At 49.7% G+C, this 27,841-nt stretch overlaps 1 protein-coding gene across 1 annotated transcript in view; it reads right to left on the bottom strand.

The window, feature by feature from the left end:
- The window catches only part of LOC137372420 (uncharacterized), a 159,977-nt gene that overhangs the window by 89,483 nt on the left and 42,653 nt on the right, over positions 1–27,841 (bottom strand). Inside the window, exons 3-5 of the mRNA XM_068036308.1 lie at positions 6,934–7,020; positions 2,383–2,430; positions 729–773 (exon numbers count right to left, since the gene is read on the bottom strand). Of these exons, the coding sequence (XP_067892409.1) occupies positions 729–773; positions 2,383–2,430; positions 6,934–7,020 (180 nt within the window). The remainder of the gene's footprint in view (positions 1–728; positions 774–2,382; positions 2,431–6,933; positions 7,021–27,841) is intronic.

Genomic DNA, 27,841 nt, shown 5'->3' with positions numbered 1-27,841 from the left:
ATGATTGGATAGATAAGAATGGCACAGGGGACTGTAATCCCACCCAGCAGGACGATGGTGGAGAGGCGTTGGAGGAGGATGGTGTGGTTAACTGTGTCAAAGGCTGCAGACAGGTTGTGAGGGGGTGAGGAGGGACAATTTACCTTTGTCAAAAACACATAGGTTGTCATAGGAAGATAGACAGGATGTTGAGAGAGTGAAAACAGAGAGGACAGAGGTGAGAAAGAGATGGACAAGGGAAGAACAACTGAATCAAAACTTGTAAAGGAGAGAGAGAGACAGAGAGAGAGAGAGACAGAGAGAAAGAGACAGTGAGAGAGAGACAGTGAGAGAGACAGACAGACAGAGAGAGAAAGAGACAGACAGACAGAGAGAGAGAGAGAGAAAGACACACAGAGACAGAGAGAGAGAGAGACAGAGAAAGACAGAGACAGAGAGAAGAGAGGCAGTAAGAGAGAGAGACAGAGAGCGAGAGACAGAGAGACAGTAAGAGAGAGAGAGAGAGTCAGAGAGAGAGAGACAGGGAGAGAGAGACAGGGAGAGAGAGGCAGGGAGAGAGAGAGGGAGAGGGACAGAGAGAGAGAGACAGAGAGAGGGACAGAGAGAGACAGACAGACAGAGAGAGAGACAGACAGACAGAGAGAGAGAGAGAGACAGAGACAGAGACAGAGAGAGAGAGAGACAGAGAGAGAGAGAGAGAGACAGAAACAGAGAGAGAGGATACAAACCGAAGTGTGTCTTCTGAACCTGCGAGAGTATTTCTCACTGTCTTCCTGCAGAGCCAGAAGGAGGAGGAAAGAGGCAGGAGTTTGTGAACAGTTCAAGCAGAGGGAAAGAAACAGTTAGTCATAAATATTCCACAAACTGAAGGCAGCCAACCAATCACAATTCATGGATTATATGCTCAACCCAAAATGTGCAACAGTGGCCCCCAAATCCCAGGCTGGATCAAAGGCAGTGAGGGCGGGAGGATTCATTGCCAACAGTAAGAATGTGGGGCAGAATCCAGATCCACACCATTTTTGCCTGCAGCCATTTTAAGACCAAGATGGTCAGACCAAGGTGGCAGTGAGGGGCCAGAGGGAGGGGGGGTGTAGGTGGGGTGGGGGGTGGGAGGGGGTCAGAGAATGTGGATCCTGTGCCTACCTCTCACATCAAGGTGCCGCCAGGGAGGGGACATCCACTTCTCTGTTTTTGACCCTCAGTGGAGCTCAGGCCAGCTGTAAAAAGCCCACAAGCCTTTGCTAGAGTAGGTAATGGAGGCCACTCCCAGAGGCCGGAGACCAGAAGAGGCCACTTTCCTTTGGAGATGGGTATTGATGATACTCCCTGCAGGCACGGCAGCCCACCATTACCACACAAATATCAATTACCGCTCCCGCCTGAGGCCAGAACACCAGCGCAGAAATTCCAAGCCCAGGGTACACATGAAGATCTGGCATTGAGATAAGGTGAGGCCTAAATATTCCCAATACACACACAGGGTCTGACACCCAATCATAACACAAGCCACTAACAGCAGGCAATTTCAGCTTCCCTTTTTACCTCATTTTAAATGAATCTATTGGGAATTATCTGCTCATCAATGAGAAGGGTGTCAGTGCTGGGAATGGAACATTATATCACGAGGGTAGCCAGTACCAGTATCAAACACTCCCAGGGCAACTACTACATGGCTTAGGTACAGAGCTGAGCTCCCCCTACACTCTTCCATTAAAGACTCCAGGGAATGGAGTGGATCTCCCCTTGTAGAGCAACGGTCAGACAATGGAGTTAAGTGCAGATCAGCCATGATCTATCTGAATGGTGGAGCAGGCTCGAGGGGATGAATGGTCTCCTCCTGTACCTATACTTCATTCCAACAATGTGTGACATCCCAACCTGAGAACACGGCCCACTGTAGTTTCCCACATCAGCCACCTTGGCTGCTCTCCAAGTCCCATTCCCAGTTCAGTGCTGAATTAGGAGTTTATTTGACTTTGATGGCCCAAACCCATTGGCCCCTTGCAGCCAGCAGCCAGAGGTCTTTGCATGGCCCCAGCCTGGGCAGTATTTTAACTCAGAAGAGGGAAGACCCTATCTTTGGGTAGACCCTCCCCTCCCGCTCTCCCCCCCCCCCCCACCACCCACACCCACCCCCCCTGTCCCAGAAGTATTTTGGGAACAAAGATGGGGAAGTAGTCAATCCAATCTGGAAATCGAGTGATATTGGATTTTCCCCTGGATGGAAAGGAAACCACTGCAGCCCAGGCAGCACCTCGTATGTTCCGAGGGCAACAGACAGCAAAACCCAGCCTCACTCATAACATTGAGGATTACTCCCAAACACAAGGGGTGGGAAAAGAAATGATTCTACAAATATTCCGACAGTGCGGACATTACCATCCACTGCTCGATGTCTCCAAACTTTGTATCCAGCCCATAATATTTCTAAGAACAGAAAAGGAAGAGTTTAGGAAAGAGTGGGGGGGGAGCGGGGAAATACAGGGATAGTTGTAAATATGGAGAAGCACAGATTGCGTCAAAGATCGTGCAATGCTTCAGGACCACAAACAGCAGCAAGGCACTAACCCCAGACGCCTATGGGCCTGAATATCCACAACACACGTTAGTGAGCTCGATGAGAGACATATTAATACAGAGACTTACATCTGGAGATAGAGGGCTGGATTTTCCCATGGGTTTCAGGAAGTCAGGGACCACGAGTACACTTGAAAATGGAGGCTCCCTCACTGGCCAACACAGAAGGGCTGCACTGACGACTCCCTAGGGACATCAGGATGGAGTGGAAACCGCTCTGCAGACCTATTCACTAACAGGGCTGCGGCCTTGCATCCCCACGGCTCCATCATTGGGGTATGGAGCCTCTGGCTCCAACGGCCCCCTGGTATGCCACCAGGAGGCCACCTCGATTGAACAGCTGCCTCCGCACACGGTGGGGGAACTGCTCCAATCTCAGTAAAACACCAGCACCAGCTCCAAATGGCCCTAAGATGGGACTTTAACTGGACTAATTGGTTGCCCACCTCTGTGGAACAGGCAGCCAACCCGGTTCCCAGCCTGGCCCTGGAAAAGTCTTCCAGAGGCGGGAATGCGTCAGGAAGCCATCCTGATGTGGCTCCCTGTTATTTTCCCAGCACCCCACCCCCACTTCCAACCCCGTCTCCACAGTGATGGGAAAATCCAGTGCAGAGACACAGACACACACCCACAGAGTGACTCACAGAGATAAAGATGCACACCCACAATGTGACACACACAGATACAGATGCACACGTACAGAATGACACACGGAGAGACAGATGCACACCCACAGAGACACAGACTGACATAGACCAATACAGACTGACACTGACACACACACACATACACACACACAGGGACACACACACAGGGACACACACACACAGGGACACATTTCTTTCATTCCTGGTGAAAATTCGAATGTGGAGCTCATCATTAAAATTAGAGCTAGGCCAATCAGGAGTGAAATCAGGAAACTTTTCTTTTCACACAGGGCAGTGGAAATCTGGAACTCTCTTTCCCAAAAGGCTGTGGATGCTGGGAGTCAAGTGAAGCTTTCAAGACTGAGATCAATAGATTTTTATTCAGTAGGAGTATCGAGGGATTACGGACCAAAGGTGGGAAAAATGGAGTTCAGATACAAATTAGCCATTATCTAATTGAATGGCAGAACATGTTTGAGGGGCTGAATGGTCTCCTCCTGTACCATTGTTAGCATGCAGCCTCAGCCGGACGATCGGCGCCAACGAGGTAGCTGGGAGAGACGACACCAGGCAGCCAGGATCCTGCTCCTTAGGGCTATTGGTGATCTCCTGCATGTAGACAATGAGTGAACAGCCCAATAGACTGCTGGCACATGCTGTTCTAGGCCTGGAACCGTGGCCCAGTGAGAGTCAGGAGCAGGAGAGAAAATCAGGAAAACAAAACAGGGGAAAATATGAAAATATGTGTTCGAGCCAACATTAGGGCAGTTTTTGTTTTCTAAAATCCCTGCTGACTGGCTCTGCCTGCAAACCAATGACAACAAAAGGGAAGGTGTGTGTGAAGTTATTGCATGCAGTGAGTAGGCCACAGGCCCCAGGATAGACAATTAGACAAACACAGCACACAAAGCAGCAGACAAGAAGTCTCACCTTCTGAACCTGATAAATCTACCGAGAGAAGGCAGTGAGGAAAGAAAATCGGAAAAGGTAGAAGTTAAACAGAACAAAGTTACAGGAGGAGTTGCAGAGAACTTCAGTCAGAAAGAGCTACAGGTCACAAATGAAGCTTGAGGCCTTTTATTTTGTACACTCGTCCTATCTATGGGATAACTTGGACCCAGTTTCTTCCCCCTATAATTTTATCCTTCTGGCCTGGCACCTACAAGGTAGAACCAAGGCCCACATAGGCCCAACATGATATGTAACCAAAGCCCAGTGCAAAATGCTGGGGCATCCACTCTGGGCCCACTCACTCCATGTCGTTCAGATCGGACCTGCCTTCCTCTCGCTCACGCTCAGTATTCGAGCAGTTGCCAGCCAAAATAAACAGAATTCAACTTAGGTTACCATGGCATCATGCCAAGGCATGATGGGGATAGCCCAGCAGTTTGAAGATATAACTCCCTACTCAACTGAGAATAGAGGCCAACAAACTAACCCAGCCCCCCCAAACCACAATGAAAGCACAGCTAGTGCAGGGTACAAGATAAACGGGCCTTCGCCGGGTCAGGGTGTGGATTGTTCAAAGCTCCTTCAATCACACTGCATTGTCCAGAAATCACTCAAAGGGCAGTAGTCACAGGGGCTTGTCAGGGTAGTCACTGAGATTGTTTCCGATTCCTGGGGAATCGAGAACATGGGGACAGAGTCTCAGGATAAGGGGTTGATCATTTTGGACCGAGATGAGGAGAAACTTCTTCAATCAGAGGGTTGTGAATCTTTGGAATTCTCTACCTAAGAGGGTCGTGGATGCTCCATTGTTGAATATATTTAAAGCTGGGATAGACAGATTTTTGGTTTTCCAGGAAATCAAGGGATATGGAAGTGGGAGGGAAAGTGGAGTTGAGGCAAAGGATCAGCAATGATCATACTGAATGGCAGAGCAGGCTCGAGGGGTCATATGGTCTACTGCTGCTTTCTTATGTTCTCATATTCTAACCATCTTTAGACGGGACAAAGCGCAGCCAAAACTTGCATACATTTCCGCAGGCAGGAACAGCAGCGGATAATGAGATGAAAGGGGTGATGAGAATAGGGGAAGGGACTGCACATGAGGCTACATTACAGCCAGGGGCCAAGGGAATTACAGCCGGGGGGCCGAGGGAATTACAGCCAGGGGCCTAAGGAATTACAGCCGGGGGGCCGAGGGAATTACAGCCAGGGGCCCAGGGAATTACAGCAGGGGGCCTAGGGAATTACAGCAGGGGGCCTAGGGAATTACAGCAGGGGACCTAGGGAATTACAGCCGGACATCTACGGGAATCACAGCCGGGCTCCTACGGGAATCACAGCCGGGCTCCTACGGGAATCACTGCTGGGCGCCGACGGTAATCACCGCCAGGCACCTAGGGGAATAACAGGCAGTCATCTACGGAAATCGCAGACGGGCGCCTACGGAAATCACAGCTGGGCAACTAAGGGAATTGCAGCCAGACGTCTACGGGAATCACATCTGGGTATCTACGGAAATCACAGATGGGTAACTATGAGAATCACAGCCAAATGTCTACGGGAATTACAGCCGGGCGTCTATGCGAACTACAGCCGGGCGACTATGGGAATCACAGCCGGACATCTGCGGAAATCACAGACAGCTGCCTATGGGAATCACAGCCGGGTATCTATGCGGGTTGCAGCCGGGCATGTACGCGAGTTACAGCTATGCATCTGCGGTGATTACAGCCAGGGCGATTATAGGAAATAGTGGACTATTAGCGGTCTTTTTAAAATGTATTCTGGAGACGTGGGCACTGCTGGCAAGGCAGGCATATATTGCTCATCCCCTGATGCCCAGGTGAAAGTGATGTTTGGCCTTTGTCTTGAACAGCTGCAGTCCGAATAGTGAAAGTCCTTCTACACCGCTGGTAGGTATCGTGGCTTAAAGGGTTAAATTCTGAATGTTGCATAAGCTTGATTTACATCCCCTTGCAAATAGGAGATTGAGAAGTGATCTGATTAAAGCGTTTAATATATTAAAAGGAAAAGGATTTGACAGGGTAGATGCAGGGACACTATTCCCTCTCTTGGCCAAATCCAGAACAAAGAGGCCATAATCTTAAAATTATAGCTAGGCCATTCAGCAGCGAAATCAGGAAGGAGGTCTTCCACACAAAGGCTAGGAGAAATCCCCCAAAAGACTATGGATGTTGAGGGAATTGCTGCTATCAAGGCTGCGATTTTGAGGTTTTTGTTAGATAAGGGTATCAAGGGATATGGGGCAAAGGTGGGAAATGAAGTTGAGGGACAGATCAGTCATCACCTGACTTGAATGGCCGAACAGCATCCTCCTGTTCCCAATATTCGTAGTTACGGAGATTTCGGACTTTGGCCCAGCGCTGGTGAAGGAATGATGGTGTATGACCAAGCCGGGATGGTCTGTGACCTGGAGGAAACTTGCAGGCGATGGTGTTACAGAGTATGGCTGCCATTGATTACTCTTTGTTAAAGCATTATTGGACAGCCTGGTGAAGCCACACTGAGGTCTGGGCCTCTTACACAATCCCTCCTCACCCTGTACAAATAGAGGCCCCAACCTTTCACTCTTGCCTCAGCTGTGAGACTACATTCTGCCACAACCGGGAACACAAAACTCCCTGACCGAACTCAACCAAGGCAACCATTAGCCAATTACAGAGCAGTAACGGAGGAAACGCCAAACCATCCCCCTACCAAGCATTGCCAACACCTTCTCAATTGCACAACTCACCTCTTTCTGCTGTCTCTCCAGCTCCTTCATTCGGATCTCTCTCGCCTCAGCTCGTGCAGCACGTTTCGCAGCTAATCTGGCCTCGGCCTGATAAAGACAAAAAAAAAAATGAAATATCAACACCTTTTACAAGCAAACCTCACTGCACTGGAGAGACCTGGAATGGCTCGTGGGACAGGTCAGTGCGTGTAGCTGTCAGTGAAATCTCACACAAAGTAACGCACATCGGCGTTCCGTTCAATGTATCATCTCACTGGCTCCCACTCCCATTTACAGATCTGTGGCCAAGTGTTATACAGTGATAGGCCTGTACGCACCAGTACAGTCGTGTTTCCTACATTACAACAGCTTTTGGATGTCCAGACGTTATAGAAAGGCACTACATCAATGCAAGTTGATTCTTTTCTTTCCATCCCTGTGGGATACTGTGGATCTCAAGCCCGCATCGACTGGGGCCCAGTGAACAGGCACCCAGAGACTGAGGCAAGATTCCAGTAGTTGGGCTGGGCCACAACCCCTTGTAACATAAACTAATTGGAAGCATTATCAATCGTGACATCGCCTGTTGATCCAGCAATCATCACTGGCTGAACAATCCTAACGTTAAAATCCAACTGCCGGCAGTTTACGACTTGGTAATGACTTGCTGTTAACTGTGGGGGAAGGAAGAAGGAGGCAGGCCCAGTCGTTTGGGTAGACCCAATCTGTCAGCTGCAAATGCAACCGCATTCCTTCCCACTTGGCCAAATAGCGACAGTCAAGTCAAAAATACAACCGCTGTTCACAAGGAAAAAATATGCAGCCATAACCCCTACTAGTGCAGGGCTTAGTATAGCAACACCTGACAACGCAACACAACTCCTGACAACACAAATACCACCAGTGCAGGTGGGCCCAGTTACTATATTAACTCATGGATAAGTCACACTTTCAAATCAAAAAAAAACATCACTTTCAGTATGAGTGTGTCCCACGTGCAGGGGCAGGACCTTTGGGTAGAGGATGGGACCATTCAGAATGAGTAAGACCTTTGATATGCATAACGGACAGTGTCTTATGCGGGACAGGTCCTGGGCACCACAGGAAGGACATGTGTGAACGCAGTGTGCATCATGGTCAAACCTAATTATTGTACTTAGCGGGTGACCCAATATCAACATTGTAGAATCATAGAATCAGAAAATGATACAGCACAGAAGGAGGCCATTAGGCCCATTGTGCCCATGCCAGCTCTTTGAAAGAGCTATCCAATTAGTGCCACTCCCCTGTCCTTTCCCCATTGCCCTGCAGTTTTCTTCCTTCAAGTATTTATCCAATTCTCTTTGAAAATTACTATGTAATCTGTTTCCAGCAGCATTTCAATCAATGCATTCCAGATCACAACAACTCTCTGTATAAAATAAAAACAAGAAATGCTGGAACCACTCAGCAGGTCTGGCAGCATCTGTGGAAAGAGAAGCAGAGTTAACGTTTCGGGTCAGTGACCCTTCTTCGGAACTGACAAATATTAGAAAAGTCACAGGTTATAAGCAAGTGAGGTGGGGGTGGGGCAAGAGGTAACAAAGGAGGTCTAGATTGGACCAGGCCACATAGCTGACCAAAAGGTCACGGAGCAAAGGCAAACAATATGTTAATGGTGCGTTGAAAGACAAAGCATTAGTACAGATTCAGTGTTAATACACTGAATATTGTATGTTATATAAAATGTTTATTCCTCACATCGCCTCTGGTTCTTTTGCCAATCACCTTAAATCTGTGTCCTCTGGCTACTCTGTCACCAGAAACAGTTTCTTCTTATTTATTCTGTCAAATCCATTCAAGATTTTGAACATCTCTATTAAAACTCCTCTTAACCCTCTCTGGTCTAAGGAGAACAATGCCAGCATCTCCAATCTCTTCACAGTCTCTCACTTCTGTAAATCTTTTCTGCAACCTATCTAAAGCTTTGACATCCTTCCTAAAGTGTGGTGCCCAGAATTTACCAGAATATGCCAGCTGAGGCCGAATGAGTGATTTGTAAAGGTTGGCATGACTTTCTTACTTTATATGCTGACCAGAATTTTTCGTCGGGCGGGGGAGCTCTGTCCAGCAGCTGAAAAATTGGTGGCAAGCCGGCATCCACTGGGCCCGGGGATCCAGACCAGATTTTCTGCTCCCCAGGCCCCTAATTGGTCTTGGGCGGGACTTCCACCTTATTGAGGCAGGAAGTCCTGCCTGATGGAGCTGCAAGCCAATCACCGGGAGCGGTGGCCACTGCTGGAACTACACCCAGTCATCAGAAGAAGACCAAGGACGGCCTCGGAAAAAAGACAGGTTTTTAGGGCCTCACCAAGGACTATCGGTCAGGCCCTAGCAAGGCAAGGGGGATCGGTTAGGGGGGTGGAGGGGAGTGTTGTGCGTTGGGAGAGGTTGGGACTTCGGGGGCAGCTCTGCGTGGGGCACAGGGTGCCTGGTCAGGAAGGCCCCCCACCAGCATGCAAGATGGCCGCCTGGTTTCACCAGTCTGGCTTTTTGAAGCCTCAGCCGCCCGCCAGCCAAGCATAAAATACCAGTGGCAGTGGGAGGAGGCTCTTAAGTGCAGTTCATTGGCCACTTAAGGGCCTTGATTGACCTGGGGTGGGCTGGCCGTTTTTCGCTGCCGCTGCCCCTCGTAGATTTGCAACAGGGGCGGGAGGATGTCGGGAGGGGCCCCCCCAACCTCCTATTCCATTTTATGCCTCTTCCCCACCCACCCCCGCCAGCCACCAGCCCGCTCGTTTGGGGGGGCGTAAAATTCCGGCCTCCATTTCTCTATTTATAATGTCAAGAATTTTATGCTTTTTTAACAGCCTTCTCAACTTGTCCTGCCAACTTCATAGATTTGTGTACATAGACCACCAGGTCTCTCTGTTACTACATCCCCTTTAAAATTGTACCATTTAGCTTATATTGCCCCTCCTCATTTCTCCTTGTAAATGTATCACTTCACACTACTCTGCATTAAATTTCATCTGCCATTTATTTTCTTTTTTTTATTTAATATTTTTTTATTTAGAGATACAGCACTGAAACAGGCCCTTCGGCCCACCGAGTCTGTGCCGACCAACAACCACCCATTTATACTAATCCTACATGAATCCCATATTCTCTACCACATCCCCACCATTCTCCTACCACCTACCTACACTAGGGGCAATTTACAATGGCCAATTTACCAATCAACCTGCAAGTCTTTGGGAGGTGGGAGGAAACCGGAGCACCTGGCATAAACCCACACAGACACAGGGAGAACTTGCAAACTCCGCACAGGCAGTACCCAGAACTGAACCCGGGTCGCTGGAGCTGTGAGGCTGCGGTGCTAACCACTGTGCCGCTGTGCCGCCGTGCCGCCATGTGTCCACCTCTTTCACCAGTCTGTCTATGCCTTCCTGATCTGGTACTATCCTCCTCGTAGTTTACTACATTTCCAAGCTTCATGTCATCTGCACATTTTGAAATTAAGCTCTGTACACCCAAGTCCAGGTCATTAGTCTACATCAAAAAAAGCAGTGGCCCTAACACTGACCATTGGGGAACATTCACTGTATATTCCCTCTAGTCTGAAAAACAGCCATTCATCGCTACTCTCTGCTTTCTGTCCCTTATCCACACTACCGTTGTCCCTTTAATCCCATGAGCTTCCGTTTTGCTAACAAGTCGATTATGTGACACTTTATGAAGCGTCTTTTGAAAGTCCTCATACACATCAACTGCAAAACCCTCATCAACTCTCACTGCTATTTCATCAAAGAACACAGTCAAGTTAGTCAAACACTGTGAGCTGAACCTTTGGGCCGCATGTCACAGAGCCACCGCAATCATCCATGCGGAGGCTCATTTAATTAGCCGGGCGGGGTCCCCCCCCCCACCCCCCAATCACATGGAGGAGGCTGATTACCCGTCCCCGATGGTGTCAGCTGCCTGTGCACAGGCGCTGATGCCATTTTTTAAGGGTTATGAGCCCTATCGGGAAATTTAAATATTTAAAGATAAAGTGAATAAAAATAAAGACATTTTTTCCACCCCTCTCCCACCACCACAATAACAATTAAATTAATTATTTGCCGTTTCCCGCCACAAAACACTGAACTTGTCTATCTGACCACTCCCCCCCTCAAAATGCACAAACTTTAACCACAACCCTTCCCACTATCTCCTACACCCATGATGTTACTTTGACGCCAAACTCCACCCCTGCACTGATAAACGTACCTCCTCCCCCCTCCCCACCAGTGTGGCGCCTCGTTTCCCCAGATGGGGATCCGAAGGCGCGGGAGTGCCGGCCACTGGGCCGAAGATCGCAGCGGGACATCAGGTGTAAGTATCATTAAATGTCATTTATTTAAATATTCAAATGGGGGTCCCATTGCATAGCGGCAGGGGGGGGGCCGCCACAAGGCCTCATCGCTGCTGGTAATATTGGGCCAGACCCTCCCACCTTGACTTCTGAGGACGCAACCCATCAGATCTAGTTGACTGATCTACTTTGAGTGCCGCCAACTTTTTAAGTACCTCCTCTCTATCTATTTTTATCCTATCCAGCATCTCTGTTGCCTCCTTTACTGTTTGTTTGGGTACAGGACCAGGGGCTGAAAAAGTCGTTTAACTTCACTGGCATGTGGATAAACACCTACATAGGCGAAGGCCCCGGGGATCATTTATATTCACTCAGCAGGCGGATGGAGGCTGGCCTTAATGTTCCAATCACATACTCCAATCTTTCTCAATAACTTCACTCAGGGCACTGGGGGGGTCGCTGTGCAGAAAAACAACACAAACATTTAAATAAAAACACAAACCAGCAGAATGAAAATGTTTGATCCTAATCTCAATTCCCTGCTGGGTTTGGGTCAAACCTTTTTAAAGGACAACCTCAAGCTTTGTGAAAACTTTTCCTCAGTGCAATGAAAATATTTTTGTTCAATAACTCAGTTAAATGCACCACCCGATGTGGTACCAGCCCACTCAGACCTGGGAGGCTGAGGCACCACTAGACAGGCACTAAGGGGATGCAAAAAGGGGAGTAATTCAGTTTTTAAAAAATTGATATGTTGCTGGATAAAGTTGTTGGCCAAGGGGACTTTATGATGGGGAGTCTGATATGGGTGAACTGTTCGGGAATGGTGGGTCCATGTTGAGATGGGGAAGTTCCTTTTTACTAAAGCAAAGCTTCACAATACAGACGCTCCTGCTGCACCAAGTTGCACGTAGCGGATTTGGTCTCCTCCCTGCCTCCTCCTCCAACTCCAGAGGTTGCGACTGCATCCCGGGCCTCAGAATGTCTAGGTTGTGAAGGATGCAGGCACGTACTACAGAGACTCCCCCCAGAGCAATCTAGGCAGTGAAACCATTGATTGAGGAGGCCGAAGGCTTGCTCCGCGGTGTTGCAGGTCGCTCCATGGGTCTCATTGCAGGCTCTCTCTGAGTATTTCAAAAGAACAAAGAACAGTACAGCACAGGAACAGGCCATTTGGCCCTCCAAGCCTGCGCCGATCTTGACGCCTGCCTAAACTAACACCTTCTACACTTCCGGGGCCCATAACCCTCTATTCCCTTCCTATTCATGTATTTGTCAAGATGTCTCTTAAACGTCGCTATCGTATCTGCTTCCACCACCTTCCCAGGCAGCAAGTTCCAGGCACTCACCACCCTCTGTGTAAAAAACTTGCCTCGCACATCCCCTTAAACTTTGCCCCTCGCACCTTAAACCTATGTCCCCTAGTAACTGACTCTTCCACCCTGGGAAAAAGCTTTTGACTATCCACTCTGTCCATGCCGCTCATAACTTTGTAAACCTCTATCATGTCGCCCCTCCACCTCCGTCGTTCCAGTGAAAACAATCCGAGTTTTTCCAGCCTTTCCTCATAGCTAATGCCCTCTAGACCAGGCACTTTCTGTTTTTATTTCAGATTTCCAGCATCCGCATCATTTTGCTTTTATCTTACTGAAGGCTCTCTGACTTGTGTTGGGACGGTGGAAGGGGTAGCCCCAGTCACCGAACAACCATCCTGCAGTGCGTCTTGGAGGACCAAAGGCAGTCAGAAGCGTGGACTGGTGCAAGATAGCAAGGAGTCAGGAGGGCTAACAGGAGTCATGAAAAGTCATTGGCAAACAGGATTAAGGAAAATCCCAAGACTTTTTACACGTATATAAAGAGCAAGAGGGTAACTAGGGAAAGGGTTGGCCCACTCAAGGACAGAGAAGGGAATCTATGTGTGGAGCCAGAGGAAATGGGCGAGGTACTAAATGAGTACTTTGCATCAGTATTTACCAAAGAGAAGGACTTGGTGGATGATGAGCCGAGGGAAGGGAGTGTAGATAGTCTCAGTCATCTCATTATCAAAAAGGAGGTGGTGTTGGGTGTCTTGCAAAGCATGAAGGTAGATAAGTCCCCAGGGCCTGATGCGATCTACCCTAGAATACTGAGGGAGGCAAGGGAAGAAATTGCTGGGGCCTTGACAGAAATCTTTGCATCCTCATTGGCTACAGGTGAGGTCCCAGAGGACTGGAGAATAGCCAATGTTGTTCCTTTGTTTAAGAAGGGTAGCAAGGATAATCCAGGAAATTATAGGCCGGTGAGCTTTACGTCAGTGGTAGGGAAATTATTAGAGAGGATTCTTCGGGACAGGATTTACTCCCATTTGGAAACAAACAAAATTATTATGTTGCTGGATAAAGTTGTTGGCCAAGGGGACTTTATGATGGGGAGTCTGATATGGGTGAACTGTTCGGGAATGGTGGGTCCATGTTGAGATGGGGAAGTTCCTTTTTACTAAAGCAAAGCTTCACAATACAGACGCTCCTGCAGCACCAAGTTGCAGTCTACCGCGAAAAGTGCAGGAAACCTTAATAGGTTTCCTGGGGATTATCAGGGTTTTGTGAAGGGGAGGTCGTGTCTCACTAATTTGATTGAGTTTTTTGAAGAAGTGACAAAGGTGATTGATGAAGGAAGGGCAGTGGATGTTATCTATATGGACTTCAGTAAAGCCTTTGACAAGGTCCCTCATGGCAGACTGGTACAAAAGGTGAAGTCACACGTGAGCTGGCAAGATGGATACAGAACTGGCTCTGTCATAGAAGACAAAGGGTAGCAGTGGAAGGGTGCTTTTCTGAATGGAGGGATGTGACTAGTGGTGTTCCGCAGGGATCAGTGCTGGGACCTTTGCTCTTTGTAGTATATATAAATGATTTGGACAAAAATGTAGCTGGTCTGATTAGTAAGTCTGCGGACCACACAAAGGTTGGTGGAGTTGCGGATGATGATGAGGGTTGTCAGAGGATACAGCAGGATATAGATCAGTTGGAGACTTTGGTGGAGAAATGGCAGATGGAGTCTAATCCGGACAAATGTGAGGTAATGCATTTTGGAAGGTCTAATACAGGTGGGAGGTATACAGTAAATGGCAGAAGCCTTAGGAGTATTGACAGGCAGAGAGATCTGGGCGTACAGGTCCACAGGTCACTGAAAGTGGCAACGCAGGTGGATAAAGTAGTCAAGGAGGCATACGGCATGCTTGCCTTCATCGGTCGGGACATCGAGTATAAAAATTGGCAAGTCATGCTGCAGCTGTACAGAACTTTAGTTAGGCCACACTTAGAATATTGCGTGCAATTCTGGTCGCCACACTACCAGAAGGACGTGGAGGCTTTGGAGAGGGTACAGAAGAGGTTTACCAGGATTTTGCCTGGTCTGAAGGTCATTAGCTATGAGGAGAGGTTGGATAAACTCGGATTGTTTTCACTGGAACAACGGAGGTGGAGGGGCGACATGATAGAGGTTTACAAAGTTATGAGCGGCATGGACAGAGTGGATAGTCAGAAGCTTTTTCCCAGGGTGGAAGAGTCAGTTACTAGGGGGCATAGGTTTAAGGTGCGAGGGGCAAAGTTTAGAGGGGATGTGCGAGGCAAGTATTTTTACACAGAGGGTGGTGAGTGCCTGGAACTTGCTGCCAGGGGAGGTGGTGGAAGCAGGTACGATAGCTACGTTTAAGAGGCATCTTGACAAATACATGAAAAGGATGGGAATAGAGGGATACGGACCCCAGAAGTGCAGAAGCTTTTAGTTTAGACAGGCATCAAGATCGGCGCAGGCTTGGAGGGCCGAATGGCTTGTTCCTGTGCTGTACTGTTCTTTGTTTGTTATTTGTTCATTGTGGGTACCGCCAGGATAGCAGGCATTCACCGAGATGAACTTCTTGGTGCTGTCGTATACCAACTGCACATTCAGAGAGCGATAGCCCTTGCGGTTCTTGCATCGTTCCCCTTTGCGTGATGGGCACAGTGCCATGTGCCTGCAGTCAATAGCACCATGTGCCATCAGGAAACTCGTTATCCTGGCAAATCCAAGTGCCCTTTCATCCTGGTATTCCCTCTTCGGGGAGAAGAGGATGAAGTCCCCTCTCCTTGCGTTCAGTGCCTCTGTGGCCTCCTTGTTGCATCTATGAACGGTGAATTAAAATATGTTGCTGATGTCGCCTGCTCCCACCTGGAAGGACCACCAGCTTAGAAAGTTAAGGCCTTGGTGACCTTCGTGGCCACTGGCAGGGTTCCAGGTCAATATGAAGGAGGTGACATAGCTCCTCATCGAGCACTGTTCCTGGCTCATGGCTAAATAGGAGTGGTGCACCCATAACCTCCTCCATGGGTAGGGCCTTCTATGGACACCCCTCCTCCTCCTCCCTCCTTGCTTCCTCCTCTCCACTTCTTGCTCATGTGGCAATCAAGTGGTACAGCAACAACTACCCCCATACCATGTAAAGCACTGGTGCTTCCTCCCTTACTGTGTGCAGCCAATAACTCCAAATTGCCACTTTTGAGGTTCTGCTTATTATTTTGGTCCTTCGCTCCACAAATGCCTTCAGCAGAACCTCATTCTTATTTCTACCTAAGTCGTTGGTTCGTACATGGACCACTGAAACTGGATCCTCTCCCACCAACTCTTCATTGGACTGCAGAGGCGAGGAGATGTCCCTAAACCTGACAGTGGCAGCAACACAGCTGTCGGAACTCTCAGTCACGGTTGCAGAGAACAGTATCTATTACCCTGACTATACGATCCTCGACAACTACCACATTCCTTTTCACTCCCTCACCCGCCCCACCTCAATGACCACGGTACCACGGGCAATTGCCGATCCTCCCTGCAGTCTCTGTTCTCATCCATATAGGTAGAAAGTAACTCAACCACTGCATCCTAGGTCCCTATACCTACCTATCTCTGACCATCACCAAACCTAAACTACTACCTAACCTAAGGGACATACCTACTAATTCTTTTTGTAGTGTGTGTGTGATTGTTGAAGTGCGGGGGCCTTTAATCTTTGTTTTGCATGTGGCTATGCATGTGCAGTAACAAAAAGGGCCGACGTGTGCAGGAATTGCCAGGTTGCTGCACAGTCGCATGGCTTCGAGGGAACACTGGGTGTGACTGCTTCTTGGATCAAAGTGTCTAGATAAATCTCCCCGTCCCTGATGTCCTGCATTATGTACCTCCCATTCCAGCTCAACAACTCCGTGTTGCAGTTCCTCGAGTTGCAGACACTGACTGCAGATGTGGTTGCCTTGGAGCTCCTTGGTCCCCACCAAACCCCACCTGCCCTGCCATACCTATCTAACCTTGTTTTATATGTTAAATTACGTTCCAGTTTTTAATCACCGGATATTCTGAGTAACCAACTAGTTTATCCAGTTTATATTATCGATTTAATATTCAGTCGTGTCCATTGTCCATCAGTAACGCCTCTGTAAAGTACACGGTCCATCAGTAGGTCTTACACTGTGGCATTCTCAATAATATGTCAGTTCCTTATTTGATAATTGTGTCAAACTGTCTGATTAAATGGTGTCCTTGTTCACTGCTGCCTGCAGGTGTGTGAACCGGAATCCTGCACAACCACCTTCCTTGTTGCTCGGCTGATTTTGAAATTTCTTACATCCTCTTTTTACGACGAGATGTCACTGACAAGGCAAAAGCCGCAAAGAAATCTTTTCTCCTTGGTGCTGGTTTCTCCTCTGCAGAGGCCACTGAGTCGTATGGTTTGGGTACAGTTCGCTACCCCGGGGGTGGGGGTTTGGGGGTGATGGGGAAGACGCTGAGGCCAATTGCAGCATTCCCTTACTGTCACTGTGGCTGAAACTAGCTAACGGTGCAGGTCAAGGATAGAACCGACACCCCCTGAATGACTCACTGCCGCACTGGGCAGTGTATTTCCTGAATGATGCTGCGTGGAGGGAAGGGGTGGGCAGCAATGGAAGGAGGGAGGTGGGAATGATGGAAAGGAGGGAGGCGGGAGGGAAGGGAAGGAGGGAGGCGGGAGGGAAGGAAGGAGGCGGGAGGGAAGGAGGGAGGTGGGAGGGAAGGGAAGGAAGGAGGCGGGAGGGAAAGGAAGGAGGGAGACAGGAGGGAAGGGAAGGAGGGAGGCGGGATGGAGCAGAAGGAGGGAGGCGGGATGGAGAGGAAGGGGGGGCAACAGGGAAGGGAAGGAGAGAGGCGGGAGTAAAGCAGAAGGGAAGGAGGGAGGCGGGAGGGAAGGGGGAGGTGGGAGAGAGGAGAAGGGGGGAAGGAGGGAGGCAGGAGAAGGAGGGGAAACAGGGAGGCAGCAGGGAAGGGAAAGAAGGAGGCGAGAGTAAGGCGGAAGGGAAGGAGGGAGGCGGGAGGGAGGGAGAGAGGGAGGAGGGAAGGAGGCAGGGATGTGGCATATTTTCACTTTTGAAGTGAAGTAAGGTTGGAAACTGCTTTTTTTGGCTTCACAAAGCTCCCCCAGCAAGTTCCACACATTACTTGCCTAAGCAAACAACAGAGGCAGCCAGCTTGAAACAGGTGAATCTAGTACAGGTGCAGTGTCCCTGTTCAGAAACACATCCACCCTCAGCCCAATTCTCACACTTATCGTCAACAATTGCAGGCCAACTTAAGGCCCTGATGTTCCTCCCACACTACACCAGGTTAATAATGGTAGCTTCGGGAGCTCAACTATTAGACCAGCTGTCAGCAGAAAGCATAAAAAAAACAACAGCACAGAAACACCTGGCAACCTGACAGGGAAAATTCCAGAGCCCTGGCCAGAAATTACCTGTTACTGCACTAACCGAGCGAATTGAAAGGAACCAAAAGGCAGCAGGATTCCGACAGGCTGTCACCCCAGACTCCAGGCAGCTCAGCTCCCCTCCACACAAACAAACTTGCTTAAACCCCCATCTGCACCTCACCTTGCAGAAGTCCTGCCCACCCTCGGCCAGTTGTCACAGCTGATTGGCTGTTATCAAAGTCAGTCACTGAGCTTGCCTTCAATTGGCAGCATCAACAGGTAAAAGAGAGACAAAGTGGATGCAGGTATATAAGGCCACTCCCAGGACACTCCTCACAAACACCACCCACTCCTGGGGCCCTCCCCACAAACACCACCCGCTCCCAAGGACCCTCCCCATAAACACCACCCACTCCCGCGACCCTCCTCACAAACACCACCCACTCCTGGAACCCTCCCCACAAACACCACACACTCCCGAGGACCCTCCCCACAAACACCACCCACTCCTGGAACCCTCCCTATAAACACCACCCACTCCCGCAACCCTCCCCACAAACACCACCCACTCCCAAGGACCCTCCCCACAAACACCACCCACTCGCGGGGACCCTTCCCACAAACTCCACACACTCCCGAGACCCTCCCCACAAATACCACACACTCCCGAGGACCCTCCCCACAAACACCACACACTCCCGGGGATCCTCCCCACTAAAATCACCCACACCCGGGACCCTCCCTACAAACACTACACTCTCCTGGGACCCTCCCCACAAACACCACCCACAAACTCCACACACTCCCGGGACCCTCCCCACAAACACCACACACTCCCGGGGACCCTCCCCACAAAACCACCCACTCCCGGGACCCTCCCCACAAACACCACACACTCCCGGGACCCTCCCCACAAGCACCACACATTCTTGGGGACCCTCCCCACAAATACCACACTCACCCGGGACCCCCCCCCCCCCTCAAACATTGGGCACTCTGCAGGAGCTGCTGCAAACACTGGTATCTGAGTCAAAAGGATCAATTCCCACTCCAGAGACTTGAGCTCATTATCCAGGCCAATACTCCCACTGTACTGAGGAAGCCAAGATGGAAAAAAGGCAAATTATGTCAGGACAATACTGTCCTGTCCACCTGTCAGTCAGGTAGCTGAGTTCTGAAAGAGGAGCCAGGCATTTATAAATCCAAGTCAAACCAGGTTAGACAGAGAGACAGCATCAAACCAAATTGATGTGACCGTTTACCCAGCTCTGAGAACCAATAATTGTAAGTTAACACAATTTAACCTTTCACCTGACTGAAAAGTTGCCCAGCTCCATGTTTAGAACAGGTCTCAGATTTCACATCACTGACTCGCAGTCCGAGTAAGAAATGCAGCAATTCTTGGCGTGGGGGTGGGTCAGGGGTTAGCTTGGCTTCCCATCAAACTGAAGGGTTGGTGGTGACTGACTCCAGGCTCCTGCCACTGCCACTGTCCCCATGCCCAGGTCCCAGCGGCTGTCAGAGTCTGTGTCTTGTGAACTCATGCCCATTGCCTCCAGTCTTTCTCACAGCTATGGGGAGATTTCTGCCTCCCAGATACACTGCTGGATCCGGACCGGGCTAGCACAGAACAGAGAGTGTGAGACAGAGAGCACGAGGAAGAGTATGTCCTGGCCCAATTATCCTGCTCCCTACTAATACAGTTTCACCTGAACACTACTCTTGGTCTTGACTCCCTGGGCGGGTCTTTTGTTTTGGGTTCGGGATCCAAACGCCAGGATCAAATGTGTCAGAAATAGTCACCCGACACAATTATCCAAGAAATGGCCAATTATTGGCCAATTAAAGACAATAGGGGGCCCTCCAGCACCGAGAGAGCAGCAGCCTGCTGATGCAGGTAAGGAGGAGAGAAGGCGCCTCAAGATGGAGGTGCCCTCTCAGCACTTTTAAAAGGCTTAAAAATACCGCCTACCAACTGCTAAATTCCAGTCGGCGCAGGAGATGGGCCTCAATAGGCCCTTATTTGGTTCAATTGGCGACCCGGCAGTTGCAGGTGGTTAGTCACAGTGCCTCTGACCCCGCCTCCTTAAAATTGGCCAAATGATGCCGTCAAACAGGCATGCTGCTCTCCCATGGGGATTTTCCTGCCTAATGGAAGTTGGGGGTGGGGGGGGGGGTGGGAAATGAGAGTTGACAGGTAATGGAGTGTGGGGCGGGGGTGGATGGAGGTTGGCAGCAAATGGCGGGTGGGGGGAGATAGAGATTGGGGGAGATGGAGGTTGAGCGGAGAAATGGAGCATTGGTGGGAGATGGAGGCTGGGGGACCTGGAGGTTTGGTGCGATATGAGAATACAGAGACTGCAGTCCCAATGGATGACACACACACATCAGAAATGCCAGCTTCCTGCCAGCTCAGCTCCATGCAAGTGTGGGGGTGGGGGTGCAACCTAGACCCTCAGGAATGGGTAACTCTTTCACCAAACGATAACTGTGCACATGAGCCCATGCATGGATCCTCAAGAGGGTGGGCATGGGCCTAGGTAACAGGAGTAGGAGGATATCCAAGATGCCTTCCCAATGATGCCTCCGGTTTCGGCACCAACAGTTCTGGACAGCACCGGCAAACCTGATCCTGGAGGATCCACAGGGTCATATCCCATGGATATTTTGTGGTGTATTGCTCTCCTGGTTGGTCTCCAATCCCCAAAAACTTGAACTCGCGTTAAACTCTGCTGCTCATATCCGAAATTGCACAAGTCCTGGCCTCCCATCACCGCGGTGCTCACTAACCCAAACTGGCTCCCAGTCTGGCAACGCCTCAATTTAAAAATTTACATCCTTTTCAAATCCCTTGTTGATATCGCCCCTCCCCTTCTCTGCAACCTCCTCCAGTCCTACAACTCTCTGAGATCTCTGCACTTCTCCAATTCTGGCCTCTTACACATCCCCCACGTCCTTCACCTCACCATTGGTGGCCGTGCCTTCAGCTGTCTAGGCCCGAAACTCTGGAATTCCCTCCCTAAACCTCTTCATCTCTCCCTCTTCCTTTAAACCTACTTATTACTAAAAATTTACCATAAAAAAACGAGGCTAACACACCAGTGCAGTACTGAGGGAAGCATTAAACCGAGGCTCCGTCTGCCCTCTCAGGTGAACATTAAAGAACCCATAGCATGATTCAAAAGAAGAGCAGGGGAGTTCTCCCCAGCGTCCTGGCCCGTATTTATCCCTGAACCAACATCACTAAAACGAATGATCTGGTCGTTATCCCGTTGCTGTTTTGGGAGCTTGCTGTGCGCAAATTGGCTGTCGCATTTCCTGCATTACACCGGTGACAACAGGGCAAAAATAACTCATTAGCTGTAAAGCACTTTGGGCCAACCCAAGGTCATGAAATTTGCTACAGAAACGTAAATCCTTCTTTATTTGATGAAGATTTTAGTTGCTCCTCCTCGTGTGCGCTTCTTTAGTTGGTGGGGGGTGGGGGTGGGGGAGAGGTAAAGAAATGCGGAAGGAAAGATATTAAGAGAAATAAACCTTTAGGGCTGGATAGGATTGAACCCGGGTGTCAACAGACATCAGCAGACGTCAGCAGACTTACCCTTGAGAAACTGGACAGGAGTCCAGTAGAAAGTGTAGCAAACAGTAAGGATGATACCAATCGACTGCAACAGGACATAGATAGGCTAGCAGAATGAACAAACAAGTGGCAGAAGGAATTTAATACAGAGACGTGTGAGGTGATGCATTTTAGCAAAAGGGATAGGAGAGGCAATATAGACTAAATGACACAGTTCGAAAGATTGGACAGAGGGACCTGGGGGTTCATGTGCATCGATCTGTGAAGGTGGCAGAACATATTGAGAGAGTGGTTAGCAAAGCATATGGGATCTTGGGCTCCATGAATAGAGGCACAGAGTACAAAAGCAGGGAAGTTATGCTGAAGCTGTATAAAGCTCTGGTTATTGCGTCCAGTTTTGGTCATCACACTTTAGGAAAGATGTGAGCGTCCTTTAGAGGGTGCAGAGGAGATTTACCAGAATGGTTCCAGAGATGCCAAAGACTTGCAGGTTGATAGGTAAATTGGCCATTATAAATTACCCCTAGGATAGGTAGGTGGTAGGGAAATATAGGGACTGGTGGGGATGCGGTAGGAATATGGAATTAGTATAGGATTAGTATAATGGGTGGTTGATGGTCGGCACAGACTCGGTGGGCCGAAGGGCCTGTTTCAGTGCTGTATCTCTAAAAAAAAATGGAGGATTTCAGCTACAAGCTTAGGTTGGAGAACCTGGTGTTGTTTTTCTTGGAACAAAGGAGATTGTGGGGAGATTTGATAAAGGTGTACAGATTATAACAAGTTAAGATAAGGTAGACAAAGAAAAGCTGTTCCCATGAGCTGAAGGTACAAGGACTAGGGGACACAGATTAAAGGTTTTGGGCGAGAGATGAGGGGGGAATGTGAGGAAGAACTTCTCTATGCAGCAGGTGGTAATGACCTGGAACTCACTGCCTACGAGGGTGGTGGAAGCGGAGATGACGAATGATTTCAACAGGAAACTGGATCAGCACTTGAAGAAAATAAACTTGCAGGGCTCTGGGGCTAGAGCAGGGGAATGGGACTGACTGGATTGCTCTACAGAGAGCTGGCATGAACTCAATGGACTGAATGGCCTCCTTCTGTGCCATTATGACTCTGAGTGGAAGATTTTACACAACTGTACATCCTATCCTATTTTATATCACACAAGCTTTACGCAATTCCTCAATGGGTCTCCATTTCAACATAGCGAGGACACATGACAGGAAGTGCAGGGCAGGGGCTGGAAGCACAGGACGAACAAGACAGGGGGAAGTACAAGAAAAACTGATCACAACATCGAGAAAGAGAGTGAGAGACAGCGAGTGAGAGGGAACAGCAAGAAAGGCAGAGGACAAGAGAGAGGGAGTGATGGAGGGAGGGAGATTGATGGGGAGGCGAGAGGGAGGAGAGGAGAGAGTGAGGGGAGGAGAGGAGAGAGTGAGGGGAGGAGAGAGGGACAGTGAAGAAAGAGGGCGTGAGCACAAGAAGAGACGGGGAGGGAGAGAGAGAAAAATATTATCCAGAGCATAGGCAATTCAGTAATTATTTTCAAAATATACTCAATTAAATGCCCATGTACAGAGCAGAAGATCTGGGATTGAACTGCAATCTGTTTGGTTAGATTATCTACATCTTGGGAAGTCTCCTGAAATGGGGCTACGTGTGTGTGTGTGTGTGTGTGTGTGTGTGTGTGTGTGTGGCTTAGGAGTAGGCAAATAGCCTTTCCACACTCTCATTCTAAGCTCACACAGTGAGAAATTGGAGGGCGGTAGGTGACTTTGGGACTGCGATGCAGTTAACAAGTTCAAGGGAGGGCAGTCCCAGACTAAGTGAGTCGGTGTCTGTCCAGCGAGAAAGGATTGATCCCAAAGCTGACAGAGACAAGGTGAGGGAGATACAGTGACATGATGACCCTTTGCCTGCAGCCAGAGGGAATTACCCTCCAAATGCATCATCAAAACAACAGCAATCAGCTTTCACTGAACTTCTACAATTCTTCTACAAAGGCAGGAAATGCAAACTGTGGCAGCAGTCCAAGCATTGGCAGCGAGTGACACTTCCGATTTTAATAATGACCAATGTGCAGTAAGGCCCAGACTGAAAAACACAAGTCAGAGCTTCACTCTGCTAAAAGAACAGGTTTTTAATGGAGAGAGACTGGGAGAGAGGTAGAGTGTGAGAGAGAGAGATAGAGAGACAGACAGAGAGAGAGAGAATGTGTGAGAGAGTTTGAGAGACAGTGTGCTGAGATAGTGTATGTAAGAGATAGCGTGTCAGGAAAGGAGGTAAAGCGTGTGAGGGAGACACAGTGTGAGAGAGAGTGCCAGGGACAGAGTACATCAGAGATAGATAGATAAAGAGAAATAGAGGCAGAGAAAGAGAGAGAGAGAACCAGCAAAACAAAAGGAGACAGACAGGGAAAGGAAGAACGTTTCAGAGACAGGGACAGAGCAATGGAAAAGCAGAAGAAAGGGAGAGAGTTATACAGAGGGAGAAAAATAGACAGGAAATTAGAAAGAGGAAGAGAGGTACAGAGAGAACAATGACTGCTCGGAGATGAGAGAGAGAAAGAATTGAGTGATAGAAAGGACAAAGGAATAAAGAGAATAGAGGGAATAAAGACACTCAGACAGAGATGTGTGATGCTCGCTAGTGGTCCTGGCCATTATATTTTTTCACACCACCTCACTAATGGGAAAGGTCTGTTTTGAGATCCAACCTCATCAGTGCAAATGAAAGCCCCTCTTACCAAAGACTGACCAGCTCACAAAGATCGAGGACAAACCATGGAAAAGGATCAGGAAAACCAGGGGCAGCTGGACTAGCTGACCTGGGGCCATCACCTCCAAACTGGTGAACTCCTCACCCTCCCCCAGTCCTCACCAGTAAACTACTCACTGATCTACTGCTTCCGCCATGGTGGCGCACTGTGTGAAGGGGCTTCCTCCATGGTGGTGCACTGTGTGCGAGGGGGCTTCCTCCATGGTGGCGCACTGTGCGAGGGGGCTTCCTCCATGGTGGCGCACTGTGCGAAGGGGCTTCCTCCATGGTGGCGCACTGTGTGAAGGGGCTTCCTCCATGGTGGCGCACTGTGCGAGGGGGCTTCCTCCATGGTGGCGCACTGTGCGAGGGGGCTTCCTCCATGGTGGCGCACTGTGCGAAGGGGCTTCCTCCATGGTGGCGCACTGTGCGAAGGGGCTTCCTCCATGGTGGTGCACTGTGCGAGGGGGCTACCTCCATGGTGGCGCACTGTGTGAAGGGGCTTCCTCCATGGTGGCGCACTGTGTGAAGGGGCTTCCTCCATGGTGGCACACTGTGTGAAGGGGCTTCCTCCATGGTGGTGCACTGTGCGAGGGGGCTACCTCCATGGTGGCGCACTGTGTGAAGGGGCTTCCTCCATGGTGGCGCACTGTGTGAAGGGGCTTCCTCCATGGTGGCGCACTGTGCGAGGGGGCTTCCTCCATGGTGGCGCACCATGCGAGGGGGGCTTAAACACGGCGGCGCACTGTGCGAGGGGGCTTCCTCCATGGTGGCGCACTGTGCGAAGGGGCTTCCTCCATGGTGGCGCACTGTGCGAAGGGGGCTTCCTCCATGGTGGCACATTGTGTGAAGGGGCTTCCTCCATGGTGGCGCACCATGCGAGGAGGGCTTAAACACGGCGGCGCACTGTGCGGGGGGCTTCCTCCATGATGGCGCACTGTGCAAGGGGGCTTAAACAAGGTGGCGCACTGGGCGAGGGGGCTTAAGCATGGTGGCGCACTGTGCGAGGGGGCTTTCTCCATGGTGGCGCACTGTGCGAGGGGGCTTTCTCCATGGTGGCGCACTGTGCGAGGGGGCTTGCGCCATTACCTGGTCTTAAAACTTCACATGATTTCATCGGGCTGGATCTGGGTTAGTGCAACATTGTGCCAAAGCTTCAATGGAGAGGAATGAGATATAGCAACAGCTCAACGAAAACAAAACTGAAATGATACAAACCACAAATCTATCTAAGCTTTTTTTTTCTCCCATGCTGTACCTGCCCTGGGAGTGTTTGATGGGACAGTGTAGAGGGAACATTACTCCATATCTAATCCTTTTTTTCTTTTTTTTATATCTAACGCTTTTTTTTTAGGGAGCTTTACTCTGGATATGACTTGGTTTTTTTTGGGAGGGTTTGTTGAAGAAGGGTCACTGACCTGAAACGTTAACTCCGCTTCTCTTTTCACAGATGCTGCCAGATCTGCTGAGTGGTTCCAGCATTTCTTTTTTTTTAAGTGTTTGATGGGGACAGTGTAGAGGGACCTTTACTCTGTATCTAACCCATGTTGGTTATCCCTTCCCTAACCCAGGGGTTCTGTGGCGAAATGCAGCCTCCTGCTTCCCCCCACCCCTCTGTGATTAGTTGAGCCAATATGAGCTGGACGAAGGGGGTGTCAGCCCCACTCCTGTGCTGGACCAGGGGGCGGGGTTCTGTGCGCCTCCTTCTGTGTCGTAATTGTTCTATGGTTCTTCTTCGTCTTCTTTGGCCTCCTTATCTCGAGAGACAATGGGTAAGTGCTGAGAGGTGGTCAGTGGTTTGTGAAGCAGTGCCTGGAGTGGCTATAAAGGCCAATTCTAGAGTTACAGACGCTTCCACAGGCACTGCAGATAAAATTGGTTGTTGGGGCTGTTACACAGTTGGCTCTTTCCTTGCACTTCTGTCTTTTTTCCTGCCAACTGCTAAGTCTCTTCGACTCGCCACTCTTTAGCCCCGCCTTTATGGCTGTCTGCCAGCTCTGGCGATCACTAACAACTGATTCCCACGACTTGTGGTCAATGTCACAGGACTTCATGTCGCGTTTGCAGACCTCTTTAAAGCGGAGACATGGACGGCCGGTGGGTCTGAAAGCAGTGACGAGCTCGCTGTACAATGTGTCCTTGGGGATCCAGCCATCTTCCATGCGGCTCACATGGCCAAGCCAAGCCCTCTCAAGCACCGCTGGCTCAGTATGGTGTATTTGCTGGGGATGTTGGCCGCCTCGAGGACTTCTGCATTGAAGATACGGTCCTGCCACCTGATGCCAAGGATTCTCCGGAGGCAGCGAAGATGGAATGAATTGAGACATCGCTCTTGGCTGACATACATTGTCCAGGCCTCGCTGCCGTAGAGCAAGGTCCTGAGGAGACAGGCTTGACACACTCGGACTTTCGTGTTCTGTGTCAGTGCGCCATTTTCCCACACTCTCTTGGCCAGTCTAGACATAGCAGCGGACACCTTTCCCATGTGCTTGTTGATTTCTGCATTGAGAGACAGGTTACTGGTGATAGTTGAGCCGAGGTAGGTGAACTCTTGAATCACTTCCAGAGCATGGTCGCCGATACTGATGGATGGAGCATTTCTGACGTCCTGTCCCATGATGTTCGTTTCTTGAGGCTGATGGTTAGGCCAAATTCGTTGCAGGCAGCCACAATCCTGTCAATGAGACTCTGCAGACATTCTTCTGTGTCGAATGTTAATGCAGCATCGTCAGCAAAGAGGAGTTCCCTGATGAGGACCTTCCGTACTTTGGTCTTCGCCCTAAGACGGGCAAGGTTAAACAACCTGCCATCTGATCTTGTGTGGAGGAAAATTCCTTCTTCTGAAGACTTGAACGCGTGTGACAGCAGCAGGGAGAAGATGATCCCAAACAGTGTAGGTGCGAGAACGCAACCCTGTTTCACGCCACTCAGGATAGGAAAGGGGTCTGAAGAGGCACCGCTATGCTGAATTGTGCCTTTCATATTGTCATGGAATGAGGTGATGATACTTAGTAACTTTGGTGGACATTCGATCTTTGCTACTAGTCTGAAGAGACCACGTCTGCTGACGAGGTCAAAGGCTTTGGTGAGATCTATGAAAGCAACGTAGAGGGGCATCTGTTGTTCACGGCATTTCTCCTGTAGCTGGCGAAGGGAGAACAGCATGTCAATGTTGGATCTCTCTGCTCGAAAGCCACAATGTGCCTCAGGGGAGACACGTTCAGCCAGCTTCTGGAGTCTGTTTAAAACGACTCGAGCAAAGGCTTTCCCCGCTATGCTGAGCAGGGAGATTCCACGGTAGTTGTTGCAGTCACTGCAGTCTCCCTTGTTCTTATAAAGGGTGATGATATTGGCATCGCTCGTGTCCTGTGGTACTGCTCCCTCATCCAAGCACAGGCAAGGCAGTTCATGGAGTGCTGAGAGTATAGCAGGCTTGGCACTCTTGATAATTTCAGGGGCAATGCCGTCCTTTCCAGGGGCTTTTCCACTGGCTAGAGAATCAATGGCATCACTAAGTTTC

The sequence above is a fragment of the Heterodontus francisci genome, chromosome 7, assembly GCF_036365525.1.
Source record: "Heterodontus francisci isolate sHetFra1 chromosome 7, sHetFra1.hap1, whole genome shotgun sequence".
In the NCBI taxonomy this organism is placed as follows: domain Eukaryota; kingdom Metazoa; phylum Chordata; class Chondrichthyes; order Heterodontiformes; family Heterodontidae; genus Heterodontus; species Heterodontus francisci.
The sequence above is the reverse complement of the archived record's forward strand: the minus strand, read 5'-3'. Positions and strand labels throughout refer to the sequence as shown.